At 42.5% G+C, this 12,467-nt stretch overlaps 3 protein-coding genes across 3 annotated transcripts; 1 reads left to right on the top strand and 2 right to left on the bottom strand.

Annotated features, from left to right (window-relative positions):
- Positions 1-4,168: 4,168 nt before the first annotated feature.
- On the bottom strand, positions 4,169-4,786 carry MELLADRAFT_109399 (uncharacterized protein; the record flags this gene model as incomplete). Its single annotated transcript, XM_007413334.1, has 2 exons — positions 4,169-4,563; positions 4,636-4,786. The coding sequence occupies 2 exons, from the start codon at positions 4,784-4,786 to the stop codon at positions 4,169-4,171; spliced, it is 546 nt and encodes a 181-aa protein (XP_007413396.1).
- A 926-nt stretch (positions 4,787-5,712) lies between these two features.
- Positions 5,713-8,348, bottom strand: MELLADRAFT_53232 (uncharacterized protein; the record flags this gene model as incomplete). The annotated part of the gene is made up of 7 exons (XM_007413333.1): positions 5,713-6,205; positions 6,442-6,443; positions 6,493-6,839; positions 6,915-7,028; positions 7,100-7,181; positions 7,292-7,699; positions 7,779-8,348. The coding sequence occupies 7 exons, from the start codon at positions 8,346-8,348 to the stop codon at positions 5,713-5,715; spliced, it is 2,016 nt and encodes a 671-aa protein (XP_007413395.1).
- A 2,791-nt stretch (positions 8,349-11,139) lies between these two features.
- MELLADRAFT_109397 (uncharacterized protein) lies at positions 11,140-11,804 on the top strand (the record flags this gene model as incomplete). Its single annotated transcript, XM_007413420.1, has 2 exons — positions 11,140-11,404; positions 11,548-11,804. 2 exons carry the CDS (start codon positions 11,140-11,142, stop codon positions 11,802-11,804), a joined length of 522 nt encoding a protein of 173 aa, XP_007413482.1.
- Between the last annotated feature and the right edge of the window lie 663 nt (positions 11,805-12,467).

The raw sequence follows: 12,467 nt of genomic DNA, 5'->3' as shown, positions 1-12,467 counted from the left end.
TAAGAGTCTGCTAGGACAAATCCTGGCAGACTACTGTTAGTTGACTCTTGAAGAAGAGGTTTTAGTTTATGAATGAATATAACAATGAGAACTGGATCCCAAAGTTCTCCAATATCCTTCTTGGTAACAGGATAAAGAGATATTGTGATATACACAAGTGTTACTATATCAGGTTTATATTAATTATTTTATTATTTTTCTAATTAATTACACTTAATGTTATGTTCAGTAACCATTAAGTGTTTTATACCATATAACCATTTTTAACTCTTGATACTAAGTTATGAGATGTTACTATTGTTTTTTGTACGTAATCTTATATGTTACACATTAGTTCTAGAGTATATGTATATGTAATCAGGGTTTATGTGTCTTTTATTACATTTTACATATGTTTTATAGGCTGTATGTACATGTAATTGGATTTTCTAAGTGATGGTCATATATTACAAGTTGTTCTTTGGGTACATGTATATGTACCCAGGGCTGACATTATACCACAAACTGGTATAGAATTCCTCAGAGCAGGAGATGGCCTCATTCTCTTGTCAAGTGACTCCATTAAGACATACATGCTGAAAAGCAGTTGGTCCAATGCAACTATGAGCAATGCCAGAGTGTTAAGACTACTTGCCTTTGCTCTCAAAGAATGGGTAAACCGTGAATCACTACTATCAATAAAAACTGTGATTCTATATTTTTTGTAGTATGGGCCAGCCCACCTTTGTCAGACAACTCATCTGATACTGGTCCACCACCAATCAAATCAACCACAGTCAGGACCTACTTGTTGGACATCCAGACCTGGCATCTATTCCATGATGCTGATTATCCTCATCAGGCAACCCCAAAGTTCAAAGTGTTATTTAAAACAGCTGCAAAGTTAGAATCAATGTGATTGCCCAAAGTTTCCAGAGAACCCAGTCCTAGTAGAAAACCACTCTAGGTGTCAATGGATCTACCACTGTACAACTTTGTTGAACTCACTTTGTTGACTATGGCACTTGTAATCCGTCATTTGTACCTTCTACTGTATGACTACATTGTTGGGAGGAGGAACCAAAAACCAGGTTGCCTACACAGTCACATTAGTTGCCTTCTGGGGTGTGGCATGACTGGGTGAACTTTTGAAACTAGTGGCAAGTAATAGTAAAGTAAGAGTTCAAGATGTAGTGTGGGATTCTATAAACTAATTTCTATGGATTTGGATTAAGAGGCAAAGGTGACGGCAGTAAGGGAAGTGAAAGAGATAAATTGTCAACATAAGGCCTTCTGGATATACCGGCTTGGCGCAGACTGGCAGTGAAACAGATGATTCTTTCCACGGAAGCAACAGAAGATGATCTGCTTTTCTCCTATCTGTGTGCTAACCAACCAATTATATTGACAAAGACTTGGTGTCAGAAGATTTTTGAAGAGGTGTGGCAATCAAAATTGGGAGTGAAGCTAAGCAGACATTCATTTTGAGTGGGTGGTGCTTCATTGAGAAGGAATTGGGTAGCCCCTTGGAGGAAATAGTGGCAGTAGGCAGATGGAGATCCAAGGCCTATAAGCTGTACATGAGAGACACATGTCAGAGAGGGCATAAGCTGCCTCAAAGGCATATCACCTTTCTTACAAAGAACTCATTACATATCAATAATCTACATGTAATCAACAAATTACATGTACTAATAACAAAAAGAAACATGTAATACTTAATTAAATACAAATCAACACATGTAATCATCAATTACATGCATAGCACACAAACTATCCTTTTCTATCTCAGTTAATATTCAGTTATCCACTTTTACTTAGTCTATTTTATATTGTTTCTCTTTCTATGTGATATTTAACAGGTATACATCATTCAAACAAAGAAAGTACACACAAATCAATTTGGAAGACAATTCTGTGCAATTATTTTTATGATAATCTTTCTAGCAACCACATGTAGCCTTAGTTCAAGCAACTAAGATGGATTGGGAACCCAAATTAGCAGCTTCAAAACTGATCTTCTTGGCATGTGATGGCCACCAAGAAGGGAAGTCTAGTGCTCTTGTGCTAAATAGAAGGGTTGTTGTAGAATGAATTGCACAGGTGAATCAGGGTTCTATGGGAACATAAAGATCATACATGGTAACTAGTAGATCACTACAGACACACATCTTATTGTATTAATCACATGAGATCATCTGCAGATCAATGATCAGTTGTTCAAAGGAGTTGCTCAGATTAACCTCTACTACTAGGCTTTCTGCTATTTATCTCTTTGACCACAATGTGAAACACTGTCCCGCATTCTTAGGTTTCAATCAGCTGGAACAGCGTGAATAGAATGAGAGGAAAGGTAATGAGTAACATTTCATATATGAATCAATCAGACAAAGGAAAAAGAAAGAACAAGAGAGAATGATTCGTACCTGGAACAGCGTGAATAGAATGAGAGGAAAGGTGAGGAAAAAGTCAACCTTTCCTATGCTGTACCAGGCAGGTTATATAGTGAACTAATTACGTAAGGTATCACATGCCAAACATTTTGCTAAGCACACAAAGAGAAAATATGGAATATGTCACAGTAGACATTAGCGGACGGAAGTCACGCAGGACTTTGAAATAACACTGGATAGTCTTGCAGGACTGTATAATGACATAATACATTAGTCACGCAGGACTATTCCAACATACATATGTAAAACTGTAATTAACCTATAACAGGTATATATCAACTATTACATGGTGGATTTCTTGCTCAATAATTGTCCTTATCTGCAACACAGATGACAAGTATAAAAACACACAATGTTTGTTGGAGGATCTGGAATTGGCTTGATCAGAGTTTGAATCTTGGGGTGATCATAGTAGATCCCAATTCAATCTTTTTTGTATAACTTACTAGGAGCCTAAGATGTGGTAGCTGAGAAATCTGAAGCTAGAGTTTTTGGAAGGGGGGAGTGTAGGAAATTCTTGGGGTGCTTGACTCAGGCTGCTGTAGGTGGGAGATCACAGCTAGGAAAATGTCCTGAGTCATGGGGAAGCTCTCTCCCATCAACAGTCACAGGTGGACCTGCTCCCCTCGGTGCTGCCCCCCAGAAGACCTGAGCCTCTATGGTACAAGTAGGTCTGGTTTGTCTAGCTCCCAAACCTAGACATCACAAAGTAGAGAGTGGATTATGAATTAGACCCCATGTTGGTTTTTAGAGAGATTTTCAAGTTCAGTTTGTTTTGTATCTCTTTGATGATTAAAAAATCATGACTCTGAGCTCCTATTATTTTCAATGGTGGATAATTTGCATTTTACTTGGGGATTCAACAATACAATATTGGGTAAAGTATATGTATGAAATACATAATGATGAGATGATGTTTTACAGATTGAAAAATTGGTTTGGTTGAAGGAGATATGAAATGTTAATTTCTTAGGAGATGATGAAGTCAAAGATGTACTAAGAAAGATGGAATCATCATTATTTTGTATATACTCTTTTCTTGTACCAGGAAACTATTTTGTGTCGGAGTGATATGTAGGCTTATCTTCACCCTGAGAGAAATATTACATGTACCAACAGACCATACTGGGAGTAGGTTGATCTGCTAAAGTTATTTTATTATGAGTCATGCATTGAAGCTTTGATGTTTTTTCCTTCATTTGCCTTTCATATTAACTTCATGTCTGTTTCTCTCAGTTTTTGCAAACAAGAGATTCCAAGGGTTGCAATCATTCAAAGAGGGCTCTTTATTACATCAGACTCACAACGCAACCAAATTGAGACATCATCAAAGAAAAGTTCAGAAAGGTCAGGATCAAAAATCCATTAAGTTTTGTTTCAAAGCCAAAAAAATAAAAAATGATAATTCAAAAAAAGAGTAAAACAAGAGGTTTGTAAATCGAGAAAGTTTTAAAGAAAAAGTAAATAGTGAAATAGTGAAATGATGACTGAGGTACTAATAAGAGATAGAACAAAAGAAAGCTCGTAGAGAAAAATGAACCAAGTAAAACAAATCAAACTTCAATGCTGTGATACTGTTACAATAAGATAGAAAAAGGATATAAATTGATGAAACTAAAAAAAATGACGACTATACAATCTTGATGAACTGATGACTACTGATAAACCAATATATGAGATGAAGTAAGGCCAGGGAAAACAATATACAAGGAGAAAGCGATCAGAGAAAGAAGATCTCAAGATCGAGGTAGAGGACTTGAAACTTTTCCCGGACTATCCTCTATGATGATCTCGAGGACCTCGGGTTCTTCCTCCGGCAATGGTAAAATATGGTCTATAGGCGTCTCGTAACACCTATAGAATTGGAATGGATTGGTATCGCTACCATCCTGTGAATCAAGTGGTCGAGTTCCACTTGGGCGCGTAGTCGGCCTCGATTTCTCCCTGGCCTCTTCCGTGCTGGCGATCTGCCGGTTCCGCGGCCTTGATGCATTGTTTCTCGCCATGCTGCGGTTGACTTGTCGAACTCGGTCTGGGGTGACCTGTTCGGTGTCCGTCGTCGAGGTTTCGCCGTACATGAGACGGCGAGTGCGAGAGCTCATCCTGAGCTCCCTAGATGGAGTTTTCCCATCTGACATAAATGAATGTCGAACATATGTCAGCTAGCAGTCATTACCAAGTACTGAAGAGAGAAAGGCCTTACGGTTAGGGATTTCCCGTCCTGAGCGTCTGGGAGTGACCAGGTTGCTTCCGCCAGCTTCATTCTCCGTACCGTTTCTCACACTGGGCCCACTGCGGGAGGTGATTGTAGCGACAGATTTAGTAGCCACGGGTTGAGCGTTTTGGCTGGACATCTTGGTTGTTTTAAAATAATAAAAATAAGGGCGAAGAGTTTTGATCAGGTATAATGAAATCGAAAAAGGGGCAGTAGGAGAGGACAAGAGTGATTCAGACTGATGAAAGAGTTGGGTAAAAGATTTCTAATCAAGTTTAGCGGGTAAATAAATGTGTTTGTTGTGAGTGATGAGGTTCGAGGTTGAGGGTGAGACAAGCGCTTTTTATATGTGATTTGAGAGCTGATCATCAAACGGAACTCAGGAACACCTCAGGCAGCTTCCAAGCGCGTGAAGCTAGACAAAGGCACCATTTCGGCTGGCCAAGCTCAGGGATTCTATACCACACATCCAGCCATCAAGTGCTGGGGTTGGTGACGCATGACGTGATCGGCAGGGAACGCATGAGCTCTGTGCCTGGACTCATTGTGCAATGCCGCAAACGAAACATAATATGTGGAAAGGAGTATGTCAAATACATTTTCGAAGACGGAAGCGCTGGGCCAAGTCGGAATCAAGGGCATTGTGGAATCAGGCAATTTCGTAATGAGCGCACAATTGTGCAAAGACCTAGGACAACGGCGTGCTGTGGACCTGGATGATGACCTCTTCACTCAGGAGCATTGTACATGGGAGTTTACGCGACGAGTTTTGACTGGTCGAAACTTTGGCTACGAGGCTACAAATTTGTTTGCATTCACAGTAAAGGTTTGCTGCTGCATACCTAGGACAGTTGGTGGCATGGGTCAGATTCAAAGCTAATGAGTTACAACAGACCGAACAAATGAGTGTACAATCTGACAGATATGAAAAGTATCAGGACATGATGCGTGGAGAGGTTGAAATCGAAGTCTCACAGGAATGGATAAATGAAAGGTGTCCTTCAAGTGAAAATGCACACGTGCGAAAGAAAAAAGTGCCGATGATAAAAGCAAATCATAAGGAAATCACAATTGCAATCGACTGGTAAAGCGAGATAAGTCGGCGGCAAACTGTTTCATATAAGCCTCATCTTCACCTCCAAATACCCGATTGACATCATCAGTGAACCCAGCAAGAACAAAGCCTCTCCAACTGACATTCTTCTCAGCTCCGACAGGAACAAGCAAGGCTGATGCAAAATTCGCTAAGCCAGTCTTGGGCTTCGGTTCGACCTCAGTGGTTTCAGTTTCGGCGAAAGCTTGATTTTGATAGAGTAGCCCACCTTCAGGTGCTCGAAGAGCACGCAAATGTAAGGCAGAATCGAAATCAGGCATTGGCGAAGGCAAGTTATATGAAGACACGACAAAGGTTCGTCCACTATCTAACGAATGAGGATGGGCCTCGACCGCAAGCACATAAACTAAAGAAAGATCAAGTGTGACGCCCACGGCCTGCGTCGCCAAATCTAAAATCCTCTTCAAATTAGGTTTTATAGCAGATTCTGGTCGATCAAATATGCTGGGAGATTCAGAAGCAGGAGTCGAACCGTTCATTGGGTGGCAAGCTGAAGAAGCTGTTGTAGGAGTTGAGGCCTCTGAGTAAATGCTTGTAAATCCCGCAAAACTTCGCTTCTTGATGGGCGAATTGAGGGGCGAATTATAGGGCGAAGACGAAGGAGTCGAGGCTTCAGAGTTAGCAATTTTGAAGCCATTGAGGCTGCGCGTTTTACGTGGACTTAAGTTATCGGGGATGACGTCTAATAGGTGGTTGGTAAACCTGATGATACTGGGCTTCTTTCTGCGTACTGATGAAGTCGGCGGAGCTGGAATGGATTCAGTTTGTTCTTCGACTGGTGAAAGTGGAGTGGTTACCTGGATTGGTATGTTTGTCGAAACCTCTTCAACACTACCCATTTGCTCAGCCTCAAGACTCCAGTCTTTTCGAGATTTTTCTAAGATCTCTACTTTCTGAGATATCTTATTCATAAACCATAATTCAATCTCCTGGCGTGCATATTCTGCCATATAGACAAGTTTTTTGCGTTGTTCAACCCCAAACGAATCCCAAGGTTTAGTGTCTATGATGCACAGAGTGCCAATAGGGTAGGAAGCGTTTTCTTCAGATCCAAGCCTTGGTGAGAGGAGAGGTACGCCTTTTTGCAAAACAAACATATCAGAAACCGCTCAAGGAGCAGTAGGATGTGTAAAAGGAAAACAGGAAGACTCACCAGCATAGAAGCGCGTGCCCCAATATTGACAAAGGGGCCCAAGTGCAAAGCGCCAATCTTTTTGCGCATCAAGAATCACAAAACCTTTCCGACCACTCAAGACAGTGTGAGTGCCTGAGCAAGAAGACAACACTTTTGTCAGAGTCCAAACCTAGAGGCCCAAGAAAGCCGTCAAAAATGCTTACACATGCTGAAATCTCTTGGAGCTTCACGTCCGTCGGCACCCCCAGATATAGCCAAGAAGATTTGAGTTTCTTCTTGCATGATCTGAACAGCGAGTGACGCGTGGAGGAAGTAGATGGAATTATAAATCAGCAAACGGTCTAGATTATCATTTTTCAGATGGAACTCAGTAACGATGCAACAGACCAACTCACGCTGATCAGGGAGTGAGCTGTTCCAAACATTTCACGACATTGTTTTACAATCTTGCGGAAGATAGGATGTTGTTCAAGTGTTTCTGGAACGTAGGATGCCTTGGTGGTGTTTGAAGCAGACGTCATCATGGTAGAGGTGTCAGACCAAGCCTCAGATAAGCTCTTCGGCTCCCTCCCTTCTCCTTCAAGCTGTTCGGCCAATTTGGTCCTTTCGCGAGCTCGCGCAACTGCTTCTTCTGAGGTATCGTATCCGCCCTTGCCACAAACGGCCAATCTTCTGATGATCAACTGTCGAGCCTCTTCATCCACCGCCAAGCCTGGATCGTATTTCTTCTCTTCATACGGCGTTGGATGATCAGGGTTTGGTTCAAGTGGAGGAAGAGGCGGATCGTTCACATCGATTTGCTCCTATCAAAGCACAGCGATAAGCGCGATGTTGAGCTTGAATTCATCAAGTGGCATGAAATGGAAATTTTGTAAGACTCACCGAAGAATAGAGATCAGTGTACTCTTCCCATGTCTTTGGCTTTTGTTCTTCGGGACTCTTGCTACTTATTCGACGACGAACGACTGCTACAAGTTTTTTGACTTTAGCATTTCGTCCTATGGACCTGATACGCCAGCCTCTATACACTGTGAATTCTGAACTGCGGTACTTCTTGGCGAGAGAATGCTTTTTTGATAGCGCATGATGTGAGGCGCCCTCAGTTGAGGTCACAATATTGGACTTAGTACTTCCTGGCTTGTTCACGAATCCCAGGAAGGATATGTGACGAAAGGCAGATCTCTTTGGCTTTTGGGGCGTAAGACCAGATGGTGGTGCTTGTGACGCGTCATCGTTCTCGATATCAATCCAGTCAGACGCGTCCGGATTTTCGAGCCAGCTTTGGTCTGATGCCACAGAGAGGTGAGCGTCAGAGTTGGAGTTAGGAGAAGCCGTGGCTTTCTGCCAGTAATAGTCGGATGCGGGTCGCTTAAAGGTATCCTTCTTGGGGACTGCGAAGATTGAGGCATATGGAAGGCCAAAGCTGAACGGTGCTGCGATTAGATCCGACATGGTGATTATAAAGACGAGATAATAAGCTAAGCGTATATGATGATAGGATCTGACAGGATGGAGTTTACAAGTCAAAGAAGCGTATTGCGATAAGAATGATGAGATGGTTGCAGGTGATGCGGAGGGCAAGATATGAAGAAAGGCTTTTTGTAGACCTCCGGGTGGAACAATCAAAGTTCTCTAATTGCTTCCCCAATTGATCATCAACGATTCATTATTGTGAGCTTCTCGATGGCAGGGAATTCGATCTCAACAGAAGCACCACCGCCGTGATTGACTCATATGCTGCCGCCCGTGCCAATCTTATTGGTAGTGAACATTCGTAAAAGGTGACAAATTGTGACAGCCTTCCATACCAGAGAAGCACCTGGGCCCGTCAGTCCCATACGTCCGCGGGTGACTCGAAACGAAAAGGATTTATCATGGGTCAGCGCAGCAACGGCTGCAAAGTTTGCCATGGACATACCGGTTTGTTATGAGGAGGAACAAGCTGCAATAACGGGATTCCACGACTTTTGAAAAACTTTGACGCTTCATCATCTTTCAGCCTGGCGATCAGGAAGCATTTCATCAAGGGTAATCACTCCAAGGAATTTGGCTTTGAGGCACGGTCCAAATGAAATAGATTCTAGTGGCATCGTAGGGTTCCTCAAGGACGATGCCTCCTTCAAACGAAGCAATATTTCAAGGGAGCCGATATTAAAGTTACAACAACGTAAGCCCATCAAAGTACCCATGGAGGGCCACTTTGATATGTTTGATTCGAAACCCGCCGGATATGCATAGTATTGAAGTCTCTACATCACTTCATTTCACATAACTCTTATTCAAGAGATGCCAGATGAGGAGCCTTTTGGCCATAGTTATATATATTCCATTTGTGATCAATTTGTAGACCTTTATATGTTCTCAATCGAGCTTTCTATTCAACTGAGTAGGCCGCCGCTCTACAATTCATACCTTGTGTCTATCTGCTTCAATATAAAGCCAAGCTCAACTCTTTTGATTATACGGAAGAAGCAAAATAACCCATCGCTATCTGCGCCAAATGGGATTCCACAGCCAACGCCACCGGCGCTCCGCCCGAGATAGCGGCAGCGGAGCGGTAGCACAGCGCGCGCTCCGCCGGCGCTAGGCCTTTTTCCATATAGCGGGTCCCGGGTTTCACTATAGCTATGGTAAAACCCAGACAAATATAGCGGTTTTGAGATCCGCTCTCTATAGCGGTATCTCGCTGTGCTATGGACCGCCACAGCAACCACAAGCGCATAGCAACAGGGCGCCTCAGAGCGCCCCGTAGCGCTTCTGAGCACGCGTTATTGTGGTTTTTGTGGGTGCATAACGATCTCACCACACATTCACCTACACGCCCTCATACCAACCAACGACAATTCTTTCCATCTTCAATTACACCAAATACAAAACCGTCTACAATCCCATCGACTCATTTGAATACAAATACCTGGGAAGAGAAGATTGAAATGTTAGGATCTGGACCTGTGTTTTCGGATGAAAGTGTGATGAAGCGTGAGGTGAGTGCGAATTTGGCTAGGATCGAAGGTTGCAGAGAGGCTAGATCTTATCGATTACATTTTCAGGTTAGTCAATTCTTTTCATCAAAAGACAATACACAGATCATAAATTTTCTAATGCTTTGAGTTTTACCTTTTTAATGGTTCTGGGCAAAACCTTTCTTTGTTTGAATACTTGTGTGTGTGTGTTTTTTAGAACGTGCATGTGGAACAAATACGAATTTCGGATTTGATGCTCATCATCAATCGAATTGATTAAGGATGCACAAAGGACATCAGAATGACGTTCAAGCTATGCATGAAGTCTTAAAGATCAAACTCATCAAGAAATCATTGAGGCGAGTTTCAAAAGAAGGAAAGAAACACTAATGATTTGGATGATTGAAATGGGTAAAAAAAATCCCCGCTCCCAAAGAAAAGCAATCACTGATCTTTGTACAATGTGTGTGACGTAACATATTCTCTTTTCTTTTTCAAATTTTTAGATCGTTTCATATGCACCACATTAGCCGTGTTCAAACCTGACCCGGTTTCAAAAAACCCAGTTGACCCGGTGGACTTTTTGGCTGGAATCTGTCAAGAACTGTCAATGGATACACAAAGTTACCACCAGAAAAGCAACTGGCACAGTGTCCGCCAAAAACGCGCCGGTCGTCTGGTGAGCTGTGTATGCATCAGATATGTGAAATTTGTGAGATCTTTGTTCCCAAAATCACGTATTAGCTCAGCCTCCCTGTGGCCACGTTGAGTTCCTCAGGAGTCTAGCGTGAGCTCATCGTTGAATTCCTCAAGCAAGCTTAAGCTGAACGCGCTTGACTTGTTGAGACACTTTTGTTTGTTGCGCTTGCGGCCCTACTTTCTTATCTGGCTCTTACGGTATTTGTCTAGTACACTTGTACCGCCAGGACCGTCGTATGCGAATTCACTTATCTAAGCCCGAGTCCAACACAAGCTACAGAGCTGTTGTAAAGTGATCTAACAGGAATGGGCTTGGAGGCCCAGATCTTTAGGATCGTGATGGTATGCCAGAGGAGGTGGAAAATTAAGTGGAATTGCCTTTCATCCATCAGGCATGTTTGTTACTATTTGGTAGCCGTGATTCGCTGTATGTATTTGCTGTTATCTTCGCGGGAGTTTGAGAGAACTGCCGTGCATCAATTTTAAAAAGGAAAGCCCTTCCATCAATCCCTTTCCTTCACCGGCGACTCTTGGCAGCTCTTAGCTCCTTTCATCAAAACCACCTTGACCATTCATACCGTATGCTCCAAAGGTGCTATCCCGGAGTCTTGTACTTGTGCTTAGGAATCACGGCTATTTTGACCCTTCCCAAAACTTTGCAACCGGTGAAGTCTTGCTCCCGTTCATCAAGACCATTGGTTCATCAAGACAATCACTCTGTCGCCAATGTCTTTCAACTTAACATCACGGCTATTTTAACACTTCCCAAAACTTCGCAAACGGTGAAATATTGCTCCCGTTCATCAAGACAATCACTCTGTGTCACCAATGTCTTTCGAGTTCACTGTTGATGGATTATTTCCATATTTAAGGTCCATTAAATCCCCTCAATCTGGCTCATTCAGGACAGGTCATTCCACCTCTCAATCCAATTCTTTCATCCATTACGCGCTTCTCAACACAGTTTGTCTAATCTTTTCTGTTTTTAGTGCCACCTTACAAGCACAATAAGACTGTGTCTTCCGGTCCTCTCACGTTGCGGACTTCTCATCAAAGTTTGACGCTAGCAATCAACAACCAGGGCTCCTCCGTATCTATTGACCTTAGCAACACCAATATGAACAATGCGTCTTCCGGTGCTCTCACGTTGAGGAATCCTTGTCAAAGTTTGACGCTAGCGTTTAAGAAACGTCGCTTCTCTGTATCTATGGACGATGGTGACACCGGTACAAATATTTCTCAATAATCTGAACGCTTAATGAAAGATTGCTTTCTGATCATACCCTTCTTGCAGTACAACCTGGTAAGCGCTACAAGTTGAGCTCCCCAGCTCGTTTTTTTTGGCAGATACATTTCCTGCCCCTTCCTCCGTCAGATATCAGTATGGCTGGGTTCTTCATGAGAACAAAGGTCCAGTCTTTTGGGGCTCCTATCAAACAGTTGGTTGCACCAAAAGAATTGAAGATCACCCGCAAGTAGAGTCTTCTGATAATTTTTGATGTTCTAAATCATCTACTTTTTCAAAGTCATGTCCTATGGTTTTTTTTCTTGTACATGATCCATTTTTTTTCATACACATCCTCAAATCATACACGAATAGTTCTTGGAAGGAGAGGCCCCGAATTGAAAACTGCGCACTTTTTTTCTTGTACATAGTTCATTTCTTTTTTCCATACACGTCCTCAAATCATACACGAATGATTCTTGGAAGGAGAGGCCCGAATTGAGAACTGCGCACTTACATACAGTGTACGCTCCAGCACTCAAAAAGTGCGGCGATGTCCGATTTTGAGAAATGCTAGGAAGCCTCGGGTCATATCTCCTTTCGCGCCTCTTTGGAGGCGAAGAAACGATAAACATTATTTTGAATTGTCTAAGGCAACCACATAGGATCCGAGTAGCTGAATTG

The sequence above is a fragment of the Melampsora larici-populina genome (genome assembly GCF_000204055.1).
Source record: "Melampsora larici-populina 98AG31 unplaced genomic scaffold MELLAscaffold_36, whole genome shotgun sequence".
Classification (NCBI taxonomy): Eukaryota; Fungi; Basidiomycota; class Pucciniomycetes; order Pucciniales; family Melampsoraceae; genus Melampsora; species Melampsora laricis-populina.
Note: the sequence above shows the minus strand (reverse complement) of the source record. Positions and strands in the feature narration are given on the sequence as shown.